The sequence below is a fragment of the Polyodon spathula genome, chromosome 23, assembly GCF_017654505.1.
Source record: "Polyodon spathula isolate WHYD16114869_AA chromosome 23, ASM1765450v1, whole genome shotgun sequence".
In the NCBI taxonomy this organism is placed as follows: Eukaryota; Metazoa; Chordata; class Actinopteri; order Acipenseriformes; family Polyodontidae; genus Polyodon; species Polyodon spathula.
Window position 1 is genome coordinate 5,365,101 of NC_054556.1, and position 14,000 is coordinate 5,379,100.

At 38.7% G+C, this 14,000-nt stretch overlaps 1 protein-coding gene across 3 annotated transcripts; it reads right to left on the bottom strand.

Annotated features, from left to right (window-relative positions):
* Positions 1 to 378: 378 nt before the first annotated feature.
* Positions 379 to 13,134, bottom strand: LOC121298380 (5'-nucleotidase domain-containing protein 2-like). Of its 3 annotated transcripts, none has more exons than XM_041225488.1 (14): positions 10,797 to 11,353; positions 9,352 to 9,536; positions 9,163 to 9,237; positions 8,841 to 8,896; positions 8,427 to 8,520; positions 8,068 to 8,196; positions 6,313 to 6,373; positions 5,276 to 5,378; positions 4,962 to 5,063; positions 4,689 to 4,770; positions 2,967 to 3,053; positions 1,531 to 1,671; positions 1,215 to 1,279; positions 379 to 1,085 (listed from the first exon to the last, which is right to left on the bottom strand). In XM_041225488.1, the coding sequence occupies exons 1-14, from the start codon at positions 11,083 to 11,085 to the stop codon at positions 824 to 826; spliced, it is 1,731 nt and encodes a 576-aa protein (XP_041081422.1). In that variant the 5' UTR covers positions 11,086 to 11,353; the 3' UTR covers positions 379 to 823. The 3 variants fall into 3 exon arrangements, 2 of the variants coding, with proteins under 2 accessions (XP_041081422.1, XP_041081423.1); XM_041225489.1 differs by lacking the exon at positions 10,797 to 11,353 and adding an exon at positions 12,875 to 13,134 and having other exon boundaries at positions 380 to 1,085; XR_005947279.1 differs by having other exon boundaries at positions 1,059 to 1,085; positions 1,486 to 1,671; positions 10,797 to 11,360.
* Positions 13,135 to 14,000: the final 866 nt, after the last annotated feature.

The following is a 14,000-nucleotide window of genomic DNA, read 5'->3' on the forward strand; positions in this document are numbered from 1 at the left end:
TTCTGACTCTTCCCTCTCCTGTAAGTCTTCAGGTAAGTAGCACCAATGTGCAGAAACTAGTTTAAATATATTGTAGTGTGGTGACTTTTCCCTTTTCTGAAAACAATTATTTTCTAATAAACTGTCACTTTATTTAACCAATTTAAATGGTTTGGTTTAAATTACAAACTTTCTATTAAAAATTAGACAGATAAAACCATGGCGCAAAACCAGCCATGTTACGGTACTAGTTTATATCAGCATTAAATGCACGGCAATTCATGATTTTAAAAGGAGGCACTTTTCTAAATTTCAAAACTATATTGATTGGAATTTTAACAGCAATAATATTATATATATATATATATATATATATATATATATATATATATATATATATAATATACACATACATAATTATCATAAAGTAGCTGAAAATATAACTTCCATAAAAGAACGATCTTTGGAAACACTGCTGCTAACTCATGAAACTGACTAATTTAACGTATTGTCTGTTTCACAAGGATGGTGAAATTCTTGAATCAGGAATTATTTGTTTCTAATACCGCACACAGGTCCTTTTAAGACTGGACTGATGCAAGGATCATGCATATCTCTTAAGGTTTCTGTCTTCATACAGTAACACACAACTCTCCCTGTTCTTTAAGATTTAACAGTAAAGAGCTCTAAGGAGCAACCTTTAGTCTCTAGGTGGGCCTAGACCTATCACACAGTAGCACATTGTGATTGGATTTCAAAGAGGAGGCAGGGGAGGCATACACAGTCATTCCCTTTCCATGTTGACTGCTTTACACTTATCCGAATGCCTGCCTCTTGCACACCTTTAACGGATGTGCACCATCTCTTCCAGGAAGGGCGTTTTCATGCAGCCAGTGCACAGCTGGTCCATCCAGAGGGGGGCCTCATGCTGGAGGGGGGTGCGCCGGGGGTAGAAGGTGAACTGCAGGTCGTAGTTGAGCAGGCAGCTGATGGAGGCCATGTAGAGATCTGAGAAGCGGCACAGCCTCTGGGAGAAATAGGTGGGGTTGTGGTAGGTCCTGAAAATACTTCCAAACTGAGGATTGAACAGGTTCTTTGTCACGGACCTGTGGATCGAAGAGAGTCTTTGTAACTGGTGAATGCGTTAGACTTTCTATTTAAGAAAAATAGAGGAGAAGCCGTTCTACAACAGGAGTGATGGTAGCAGTCTTGAGATCTATAGACCTGTGGCTTACCTCAGCTCATGTCTCTCCTTCCTCCATTCCAACAAAATTGTTTGCGATTCAGCATCCTGATGCACCTGAAGGAATAAACCATGCTTCAAAAGTAACAAAGACAACACAAAGCTCTCTCAAGCAAGACAATCAAGATTCTTTTGTAGCATGCAGTTTGCATTATTATCCTGTCACCTGTCTAAATTAAAACTGACAGGTGATTGAAGTAGACACTGTAGAGGTGTGTGAAGATACAGTAATGTGAGCAAGCCTGACTCCCTTCAATACCCACAGCTTGTCATGACAGGCTTTGTTCTGGGGTCTCTTCCTCGTGTACCTGCATCCTCTCAAGCAGGCCGGTGAGGGCTTGCAGCCAGGTCAAGGTGTGCAGGTACTGCTCAGTGTTTACAATCTGGATCTCTGTGTGCAGCTCAGGGACGATTGCACCCGTTCTCCAGCCATGTCGAAGCATCAGATCCTGCACCAAACAAAGAGTCAAGCTCTCGATTCAGTCTGACTTTGAGATCTAAGAAGCGGTAGTGCTTGTAAAAATTGTGAATATAGCAGAGTCGACTATTTATGTTTTTTCTTTCCATTGTTTATTTGTATCACTAATGTAAGAACAGTCAAAATACAACATAATCCAATACAGGGAAGGTACCAAAAAGCTGTTAAATTTGTGTTAGCTGCCAAAATATCCCAGTACAGCTATTGCTGTCTGAAGAAAATTGTACTGCTTGACAGATGAAATAATATTTTCCTAAAGGTACTGAAAAGGGATCAAATTTGGAGAAAGAATGGTACCAATCCGTATGGAAAACTATGGCGTTGCTATTGGTGACTGACATTAGTTTAAAGGAATTCCACTTTCTCAAGTAGTAATGGATTATTTTACTACAGGAAGAAAGGCATCTCAATACAAGCAGCAGTCAATATGTTGCTTTAGTTATCTGGTTTCCTCAAGAAGGCAAACGTTTGGCAGCAAACCAAATGTAATATACCAATAGAACTGATGTTTACCAGACGTACACTGTACTGTACAACATGAGGGAGGTCTGTCCATGCAGCAGTCAGCTTTGTTAAAGGAAAATAATACAGCAATTCATTTGGGGCCAGTTCATTTATTCAACTCCTGAACTTTCTTTCTCTCCGGCTTAAAACCGCTAGATGTGTAAGAAGTGAGCAAACAGACCGAACGAGGAGGAGCAGAATGCTATGCAGCAGGGTCACACCCTCCTCCTCCAAAGCAGGCACCACTGCTAAAATGGGAAAGAATAACGATAGAAACGAAAAATGCTAAATATCGAAATTCAGCAGCAAAAAACAACCTCCACAATGACAAAAAAGGTAGAAAAAAATAATACATTTTAAATTCCATAAATGTCATATATTTCAATTTACTGTTGTTATGCTTGAAGGTCAGCACATGCCTGGGAGGCAAGCCTGTTTGAGATAGACAGGCAGGGAAAACAAAGCGCTGCTTTCAGTAATTCAGAGTAGTGCAAGGGAGTCGTGGACTAAAAGGTAATGAATAACAACCTGCAAAGCACCTTGTAAAAGCACTGTCCTGTTTAGTTGCAACAATAAAATATGCATGAGCTAATAAGTACACTGAACACTTGCTTTACAAGTCTTTTAAGGTTTAATAATTTTGGATCACAACCGATTTGTGAAGTATGCTACACAATAAAAACATGCACAATTTATTACACTGGTCCAATCCCCGTATACTCCATAATCAGAAACATCTGTTTTGCACAGTACTGTACTTACTGCCAGATCGCTGTAAAGATGGTCTCCAAAATAAAGCACCTTTGACCCTCTCCAACCCGTCATCTGGAGAAAATCAAACAGGTTACCCTGCATGGAAAACGAGAGTGACTGTGAGAGCAGCCAGATCAGAAACATTCATTCTGCTGCAGCAGGTACAGGACAGAGAGACAGTTCTGTTGTTGCTTTCAGTTGTTTGAGTTTGATTTTGTATTTTCAAAAGCAAAGATCATTGCAGACAATTGCACATTTTACATCACTTCTTTTTTTTTTTTTTTTCTTCCAATAATTCTAGGCCTAAAATCTAGAATCTCAAATGATGTGTCAGTGCACAGAAAGGTCATCCAATGACAAAAACAACATACATTTTCTCGATGTCACATAATAATAATAATAAAAAAAAAAAAATCAAACAAACCTAATAAATTGCTGTGGAGTTCAAACTGTCTAAAGTATTTTAATAATTAAGGCAATGACCAGCACAATAGTAAAACACATTTTACAACTGGTTCATACCCCACTAAACCACGCAAATACTTGCCCAACCTCAGCTCTAAAACCATGCCCCCTGAGGATAGCACTGAATATCTGCAGTTGTAGTTATTTGCAGACGTGTGTGAGATTAATGCAACTTGGCCTACATTTCCACAAGATGAGTCATCAAGTCACTTTTGCCAAGTCAGACAGACATTTCCAGAAACATTTAGACTTCCCAATAAGGAGAGATTCTTATTGATTTGTGTGATTATGCCCATGCTAAGGCTAAAAACCTACACTTGTTTTGATACGTCCATAGAACATATCACAACGGAACCACTCGATGCAATATTAAATTAGAGACTGTTTTATCTGCTGATTATTATTATTAATTAGTCATATAGCAGATGCTTTTATCCAAAGCAAATTACAGAGACTGGGGGGGCACAAACTAGGTGAACTCCAAAGGAAGGAGCACAGAGTTGAGTGACTTGCACGGGTCACAGCGAGTCAGTAGCTGAGCTGGGATTTGAACCGGGAACCTCTTGGTAACAAATCCTTTATCTTACCACTGGCCCACCAAGCAAGATTCCACAGCTAAACAATAATAACAATATCCACATGCAGTTTAAATGAGCGAACCTCAAAATAAAATTAAGTTGTATAAAAGCATCTGCAACATTAGATTGCATTATTGTGCCTGCTGGCAATCACATTAAAAAGCAAAATCTGTTTATACTTTAAAATCCACTGTGAACTGCACCGTTCCAGCTGGGGACTATGCAGTCATTTAAATACCAGTTCTTCAGATTCCCACACAAATGCCACAACATGTTTATAGTTCATAAATATTTTATCGTTGCACAAGCATCACTGTAGTTCAGCACAAGCTGATCTACGGTCAACTGATTTTGAGTTTGTCCATCCAAGTTTTATTACAACCCTTTATTACAAACCTTGCTGTACAAGCCACTGAAATAAATTACACTCTGACAAAATCCAGTCAAGTACACCTAGCCTACTGTTCTTTCTTGCACACCAGTATCAAAAACACAAACCCACTCACCGCCTTGCTTCTGAAACTGGCATCATACAGTCATGGGAGTTTATTTTACAGTTGACTTTATTCCATGCTAAAACCCTGTCAAACTCCCCACAGACGGTATGTAAACGAACGACAGTATGTGAAGTGCATTGAGTGGTGCCGCTGTGCATGCAGCTCAAGTGTATAAAAATCTCTTCGCTCACCTGTCTATAGATCTGCCCTTTTTCCAACCTGCTGATTTTGTCCCAATGAAGGGATCCATTTTCATTGAGCCTTCTGAATGGTCTGTGATAAAAGGAAAAACCAAAATGTAAAAATAAAAATGACAGGCTAGGAGGTGGTATGCTGCTTCCTGTAGCACTGCATTTAAAAGGGCTGGACTTCATATGCAAATAACATCATAGCAGCGGAAAGGCAAAAACATATTCCGAAACCCAAAAACTTTCAACAAATAGTTTGAAGAAAAAGTCACCTACTTGCGTCTGTCTGTGAAGAAGCTGGGCTTCTCAGCCTGGATGATAATCACATCAAAAAGATCCCGCCAGTTCTTCCCAACCATATACTTCATCCCTTTATCACTGTCAGAGCACAAAAAAACACGCTGTCACATGTACACCTGCTACAATGGGCTGTATTCCTATAAGCGTAGCCTCTACTGTGCATTTCGGTGAACAGACATTGCTTCATGTTCACTCATTAGTGTTAACAAATCTCTCAGTGTATTCATTGGTCTCTTCAACCTTTTTATCTTTGGTTTCAAATGCAATGTAAAAGCGAGCTGGTCACTCACACAAAACTGAAAGGACTGTTGGTTATGAGAAAGAGCTTCTTCCCGTTATTCACCAGTCTGTTTAGGACAGCATACGTCTTGTCACCATGGAGAATGTATTTCTCTGAAACACACACAATGAAACGACCCCACTGTACTGTAAATCAGCCTAATTATAGACAGCTTGGTAGCTACCACTCAGTTTCAGAACATGTCTTTTTGGAGGACTGGGTTCTGCGGCACAATGGGTTCTATTGAGTTATCCGATCCTGAAGACTGGTAATTGAGCATCTCCATATTATACAAATTGTTTTCTAAAAACAAACTTTCCAATTCCCACACACTCCCCAGAGACTACACTGGCCTAGAGTTTCACTCTTTGTGTGCAGAAGCAAGTTTGTTTCTTTATAAATGCAGTGCCAGGTTCCCATAACTGACTGCTCTAACCTGGCCCGAATACAGATAAGCTAGGAATCATTCTTACACAACTGCAACTAATGCTAACTTTGCCAGCATGACGAGTCATGTGACTCATGGCACACAGAAGTCAGAATAGCAATAGAGAATAGTTAAACAGCCTCAAGTCAAGCATTTTTCTAAAAAATTTAACTTTACATAAAAATAGCTACACATTCGTATTTTAGATAAGTCTTCTAGTTACCTTTCCCACACTACAAGCACAGCCCGCAGTTTTGAGTGGAGTATTCTTTCATAGAGCTGTATATGTTTCCAGTGTTAAGAGTTTCAACATTTAACTAATGTGATGACCTGAATGCTTACCTTGTTTATTAACTGTGAATCTTGAATCCTTAATGGGCTTTAAGTACCACAGACACATGCTTTATTAAGTTATGTATATAGGTCAGAAATAATTTCAAAAAAATACATTTAAATTTAAAAGGGCACATCTCCATAATGGTACATATAAGGCATAATCTAGTATATTGGGCATCCTGTTGGAAGCTGAGCCTTGAAAGGCTGAATGCTCTCGGGTACCTTGGCTTCAGCCAGGAACTTGGTTGGTACCCGTCTGACAAGAGGAATGAGACGCTACATACCCATATCCTTCTCTATCCATTCGTACATCAGTCCTTTCACATGAACATCCTGGATTGCATCCTGCAATAACACAAAGAAGCCGGTGTAACTGACTGGCATGTTTAACTGTTCTTACATTTATACAAGCCACAACTTCAAGCACTGTCATAAAACTTACAATCAGGCCATCAGCTACACATTCGTACTAACCCCTCTAAAATGACATTTTAAAACATAAAAGGCGGCAACATAACTGTATGTAAACCAGACTAGAACTTTTACTGTATTGTTTAATGGAGTTGTTTCAGTAGAATTTGAAACCTATTGCTGTTGTTGGCTGCATGCAATTCAATCTGGTCGTGATTTGCTCTTTCTTGCCAAGAATATTCCAGTGAAAAAAAATGCAACTGTATTAACTTGACAGGTCTTCAAAAAAATGGATTTGAACCCAGGTGTGTTCTGGGCTCTTCTGTGTTGAATGAATAGCATTTGTATTAGTATCTATTTTAATTAGACTCTCAATCTCTCTGTGAATTACTCTCCTCAGCTCAGCTCAGTCCAGCTGACTTTATTAACTCTGACGGATGACAGCCAGGACAAACCACAAGCCTTTCTGCAAGTCCAGCGCAGACACAATGTGTCCTAATCATTGAAGACCTGACTTTGTTTACATGCTACTGTGTACAGCTTTGGCCAAAGTTGTTCTCTTTCAATAAAATGGATTTAATTACCTCGACACAATACAATTGAAAAAAGACTGTAAAAATATTCACACATGTAAATCAAAGACACTGTGGTTGTTGATTTGGATATAGCCTTTCTATTCTTTATTTGAACTGATCAAGCATGAGAACGCTCGGTGTACCTCAAGACATTTCATTCCATTCGCACTTATCAAGCTGCTTTTTAGAACATGTTATCTACATAACGCAAGCCTTTGTTTGAACGCTGCCTCTGTCTTAGCTTATTTCTATTCAGACTGCTTTATGACACTATTAATAAACAGAATGAGCTCATTGTAGTTTAACCAGGACCACCTGTTGTGAAAGAAAATCTCTGTCAACTGTAATCTTAGCACACTGAGGGTGGACAGTCATTTGAAAATATTTGCAATTGATAAGCAATGTAACAGCATAGCAATAACACTAAAGAAAAGTCTGTAATGCCAATATACCCAAGCAACTCTTCTTTGTTTTTCCTGGTAAGGCGAAGCAGGGTGAATAGTACATGAAAGTAAATGAAGGTATTCTGTCTGCAGTGTATCAACTTGCTCCCAGCAACAGGAGGGAAAGAAAGCTTTATTTTGTCATTACCAATTCATTAATTTAACGTCCTGACAGCGTCACAAAAGAAAATAGCTTTCAGTGTCTAGCCTGCTATGCTACTGTACAGCTGTTGGCTGTCATTTAAAGAAAGGGAAATGAGATTAAACATGATTTTGCTTAAAGGAAATGCCTAACTCACCCATTCTCCAAAGCTCTTGCTGTCAAGGTGGTGGCTGATTGGTTTTATAAGTGGCTTACTTAGAGAAACCAAGACTCAACTAGGGTGCTAGTGGCACCTTCTGATTTCCAATCAAATTACTGAGGCAACGGCAAAATGACGATAATAAAATAAAAAAAATCAGCACTGTTGTTTTGAATTAGCATCCATGGCATTTAAGCACAACTGTACTGCTACTTAGATCTAAAAGATTAACTTTTTATATTTGGGTAATACGGTGTAGTCATTCACAGAACTCATATCAGCAAAATATAGCAGCAAGCAACACTCACAGTAACGTCTTTGTAGAGATGCCCCTGGTCAAACTCAATGTTGTGGGTGATGAAATAATCGTTCACAGAGGCAAGCAGAGTAATTTCGGGGAGGGAGAAAATATCCATGAACTGCTTAATAGAGGGACCCTAAAATACCAAAACACAACACACATCTGAGAAGTCAATGCCAGCCTGGGATTAGTACTGGCGTCAGAGCAGACAGTGTTCCCTGGTCTTTCAGGTGGCATACAGATTACAGAAATACATTAATTTCTGTCCATAAGGATGGTAGTTTCAGAGCAATGAATCAAATATACACAAACTGAACAAGAATCCAATATACACAAACTGAACAAGAAACAAAAGCTGTACAGTACCTTGCCATAAAAGTCGCTCACTTGGTATAGAGGGATGTGCTGGGTGCCCCCATACATTTCAATGACCTCCTCGTCCGCCACTGGTGTGAGCCCTCTGAATTAAAAAAAAAAAAAAAAAAAAAAAAAGACAAGACATGGCTTGAATAACCTGGCTCTGTGGTTTACAGGGAAGTCACACACATTAGTATATACAACCACAATTCCTTTCAAACAGGACCTCCAGGATCACTGTGTCCCCCTGGCAAGGGCAGATGAAATCATCCCCAGGTTTAGAGTTATTGCTTTTGGCCAGTAGATGAATAGAGGCTTTGAAGAACTATTGAAAAGGGTCAAGCTGAAGCACTACCACAGGTAAGTCTGTAGGTGAGACAAGTGCAAACCAGAAAGGCCGTTAGAAGTATTTTTTTTTTTTACCTATATGCTGTTCCAGACTGCACATAGTAGAAGGCGTCAATCTTCATCAGAAGGCTCTGTTGAGAAGGCTATTGTCATTAATATATATTAAATTGTATTATATTAAATTATATTAAATTATATATATATATATTGTATGTCTGTCAAAATATACACAAATAAAAAAAAACAGTAGGATCAAGCCAGCTGTGAAGGTACATTCTTATCAAAGCTAATGGACCCTTCTCAATATGAATATTAACCCGGCTCTACTTTCTTAACTGCTCAGATACCAACACCAAAGAAAAACCTGAATAAATGCTAGAGTATTTGGTACAATTACCTTTTGCACATCATAGTGAAGACCCCTAATAGCAAAACTGGGAATATATTCATAGCTCCTAATGCCTTGTGGATACTGCAAAGGAAAAACATTACAAAGCATCAAAACAAGACATATTTGACATGACCTGACAAAGTATAACATAAGCTGATAGAACGTACTGGGCTAGTTCTAGGATCTCTGCCCTACCTTGTACTGTTCAATGAGGATTTCTCTGGCTGTGTTGAAGATCATTGTGTGTAAGGAGCTGGAATACTGGGCCAGTGTGTAATCATAGTCAAAGCCATAGATCTCAATGTCCTGCAGACTGATCTCATTGTTTGCGTATATTGAGGCTGGGTTGAGGAGGTTACAGACACCAGGAGGAAGAAGATCTGAAACACAACGCACATCCAATCTGATGTTACACTTGACACTTCAAATAAACACCAGTGTACATTTTAAAATCCACAAAACAGACCAAGCGCTACTTGCAGCTCGCCATACTCAAAATGATACCGGTTTAGAATATCAAATCTAGTGTTTAAACCTACAATACTCACGCCTGTTCCCCCCCCCCCCCCCCCCCCAACAGCTATTCACACACATTATTGTTCGATTTATAGTAATAGGTGTTGATTAACTCAGCTACAGTAACTACTGGGAGTCTAGCAGTTTCATATCGGCTCTGTAATCTGCTGATCCAGTCTTCCGCCTGCTGCTGTGCACATTACAAGGCTCTGCAGAATAGCCTTTTGATACTAGGACAGAAGCAGGCCAAGCACAAATGCGCAGCTCACTAATTTGGTCTGTCGGAGAGCAATAAATACATTTGATCACATTCAAAATTATACTGCTTCTGAAACACTGTTTTGCATTTTAATTCATGGTGCAATGATAAACAATGATCCGACGCACATAACACTTTCATAAATACAGAATCAATTGTTAAATTATAAATCATGAAATTCTACTGGATATAGATTTTTCTATATGATTGGTCAGCGACAGTGCTTGGATTGGATTGCAGATAAGAGTATTAGTTTTTTTATTTAAGTCACATTTTCTGACCCCACAACATGACAGAACCTTGCTTCCAAAAAGAGGGTCGTTTTGGGGTGTAGAGGGATTAGAATGCTTTCTCTATTTATTGCATTATAATAAAACAACATTCATGCAGCTGGACTGTACTGAAGTGACACCTGCAGTCACTTTGCAATCTGCCAGACAAACGTGACAAATCCATACATCTAAACCTAAAAGTAACTTTTACGTGTTTGGTTAGAAAAAGTGTCATACAATTAAATCTAGAAGCCAGGTTTTGCTCCACGTTGCTTTTCCTTTACACATTTCCATTAATGCAAATTGGCATTAGCCTGCTGTGTTTATATAGAAATTGAAACGTTCCTAAAGTGTTCATTACAAAACGAATTAATATGCCAACTGCTTTATACTTTTTTTTGGCTATGGTACAGTAATTATTGTAATTAAATTATAAAATGTACATTGCCAATAATAATAATAATAATAATAATAATAATAAGTCATTTGTTGTTAAAAATAGCAATAAAAACCACTAATAATACAAGTATATAAAACTGTTACTGAAAGCATTTATTTTGTGCTGCAACGGACACCTGAGAATTTGCTCTTACCGTACACAAGCCTTTTCATCGCATTGTACCTTGCCCAGAGGTACGTTTTGTTGTCTGATTTCTCAAAGGCTGAGCTCTTGCCAGAGACGCTCAGGTCCGAAGCTCTCTTCTGTTGATGCTGGTGGCAAGTACTACCACCAGTGTCCTTCCCTTCAGCACTTGCGCAGCAGACTTTCCTGCAGCATTGGCAGGCAGACACAAGCTGCACACGCGAATATTCCACCGCTTTCTGCTGCAAACCAAGACACTTAAAAACTCCTGCTGCCATTCGCTCTGTCAGTACAAACATAATTGTGCCCCGTTCAGCTGAGCATGCTTGCTTGCTTTGGTAAAGTCAGCTCAGCAGCACAATGCACAGCGTGGCTGGCAAACCCTTGACACCCAGCCGCGGTTCGTTTATAACTCAGCAACCAATCAAAATGCGGCGCTTATCTTTCATCATCCAAACTGGCTTTTAATTTTGCTGATAAGGTACCACCTCCAACTCACAGAAAACACATTGCCACACCGCAGAACCGGTGCAGTCTGGAAGTTGTAGTCGTGTAATGTCTTTACATTATTATTACGGGCAATGCGTTACAAAAAAAAAAAAAAAAACTACAGTCCCCACAAGCCATCTCGACGCGGCTATTAACTGCAAGGAATTTCTCATAAAATTATTATTTTCCAAAAACCTTACAAATCTTTATCTTGCTGTTTATTTGTTTATAAATCGACTGGGTTACATTTGAAGTACAGATGATATCATTGCATTAAAAAGTTGCAACATCAATTCTGTACCTCACAACTGAATTTACAAATCCAAAAACCATAAACAAAATTCCACGATAACGTCTGGAGCCGCGGAGGGTGATATGGAAGCTATTTTACTTCTGGTTGCCATTATTATTATTATTATTATTATTATTATTATTATTATTATGAACAGGTAGTCTAAGTGTCGTTTTTGTTTAACATATTTTAAAATAATCTGGAGTTTGTTATTCTGGCAATGTAAACGTATTTTAAATTAATAATATGTGTTGCCTCCCACCTGGTAAATATTCATATTCATGTTTTTTTTTCTATTTAGATATCAGGGTTTTTGTTTTCTTTCTTATTTCATCATGTTTATACTATTGCATTTTTTCATTCTCCCTGACAGTCAAGCTATAAAAAAAAATACTACCAATCAAAGAGCAGTGGTTTACATAGGTAATTTCTTTGTTGAACAATATTAATCTGAAAACGTTTTAAACAGTGAGACTTTACAGCGTGAAATGTTACCCGCATTGAATCCATCCTTAGTTCTGTCTGTGCTGTGCCTTTATTTTTTTCAGTGATGAAGTAGTGAAAATAAATAAGTGAATCAAAATAATAATACCGGTGTTTACCAGAAATCTGACTGGGGTTGTGAATACACATTGATGCCAGGCTTGGGGTACAGGTCAATGACAACTCATATTTGTAACACCAACTTTCATTTAAAAATTGAAATAGACTGTAAGTTAATATTGCTTAGCACACGTGTTTATTGCCCATAGACGTATTTAGAAAACATTCAGAAACTAAACAGATTATACATTTGGCTGTTGTGGCTTGAACACGAAATTTAAATAAGCTTAAACAACGTAGGTCTGTAGAATAACAACATATCACCGAGTAGAGAGTTCATTTATGTGTTTCCCCAGTTGGAGCAATCAGTCCATCCTCCAATCTCTGCTGGTATCCCCTCTCTGCTTGCTTTCTTCGGTAAACATCGGGGGGGGGGGGGGGGGGGGGGGGGGGGGGGGGGGGGGGGGGGGGGGGACAAAAAAAAAAAAAAACCTTCACTTTTAAAAATTCAGTTTGGACTGAATATCTTTATAACCCTACTATTATATCAGCATGTGCACCAGTGTATTTCAGTAGAGGTAGACTGCCAGAACCAGCTACCTCTTCGTGTAACGTTAAACAGACTGTACCGAAGACAGAAGCGGTTGCATTTATTTTATAAATCCAGTGGCGTGGGGTTTGTATGCTTGAGCTGTAATGGCTATGGATAGTTCAAGCTTGGTAACAAATGTGCTATAAACATTATAAGAACCACTAAAACTTACAAAAAGTTTCTTTCCCAATTCTGACATTGATCATGATCCACTCCATAGTTCCTCCCAATACAAAAAAGAATGGAAGAAATCTGTATATCCCAAAACGCCTTCTCCCAGGAACCAAATCAAGAAGACGTTTAACCCCCCGGTTAAACAGCATTTCTGTATACTCTTCTGTTACTCAATGTCCTCTCAACCGCTGACATTCACGCTGGAAAAAATAAACGCAGCGCTTCTTCCTGGAACCATTTCCTCCCGACGGCAGCAAAAAGGGCACAAATCCCATTCGTTCACAACGTATGAGCCCTATTGCGCAAACGATATGAAATTCGGCGTTGTTTTCAAGGCTTTTTTTTTTTAATACCAAATTTGCTTTATATTTGCTCCTTTAAGTAGATTATTCCACGTGTATTACTGGAATACGAAATTCTTCCCCCAGATTATTATTATATATTATAATGTTTTGCTTCTACCAGTGAGAACAATGTGTCCCAGTCAGCTTTATAACAGCCCCAATTATTCTCATTAAAATTCACCTTAAATATGTGTGAACAATACAGTAATATCCAGCATAAACAAGACAGCTGGAAAGATGTAGAGAATGCTGCTGGGTGCTATAGTAACCGCTAGTTGTGTCATCGTATTCTTGTAACGCCCTCTCATGCATTTACATCGTGTACATATTTTTAGCACTTACCCAGTTGTGATAAAAGGGTGTTGGGGTATTCTTTAGTTAAGGAAAGCATCAAAATCTGGAGATGTTTATCACACTTACCCATACATTTGATGGTTATATGCAACTAATGACAGCTCTATCTGTATTTACAACTGTGGTAACATTTACACTTTTTAAATGAGTTATTATCTAACTTGGGCTTTTTTTGCTTCACATTTTTGGTTGGATAACCATCCACCCCAACATTTTCAATTCAAAGTAACTACTGAAAAGTCTACCCTTGGACAACTAATGAAATAGTTCCAGGGTCTTATACTGATGAACACACAAGGTATAGTAGATTAGTTTGCTGATTTGACTGGAAGCTCCTTCCTTTACCACTAGAGCGGTCTGCAGGTTTGAGTGCACTTATCTTTCATGGACCTGTATACAACTGAGCAGTGTTGAGTACAAAGCATC

Coding starts and splice junctions, on each gene's coding strand:
- LOC121298380 (XM_041225488.1), bottom strand. CDS start 11,085: ATGTTTGTACTGACAGAGCGAATGGCAGCAGGAGTTTTTAAGTGTCTT. Junction 9,238..9,351: donor TCCTCATTGAACAGTACAAG/GTAGGGCAGAGA, acceptor TTTCCTTTGCAG/TATCCACAAGGCATTAGGAG. Junction 1,672..2,966: donor ATCTTTACAGCGATCTGGCA/GTAAGTACAGTA, acceptor TGTTTGGTGCAG/GATCTGATGCTTCGACATGG.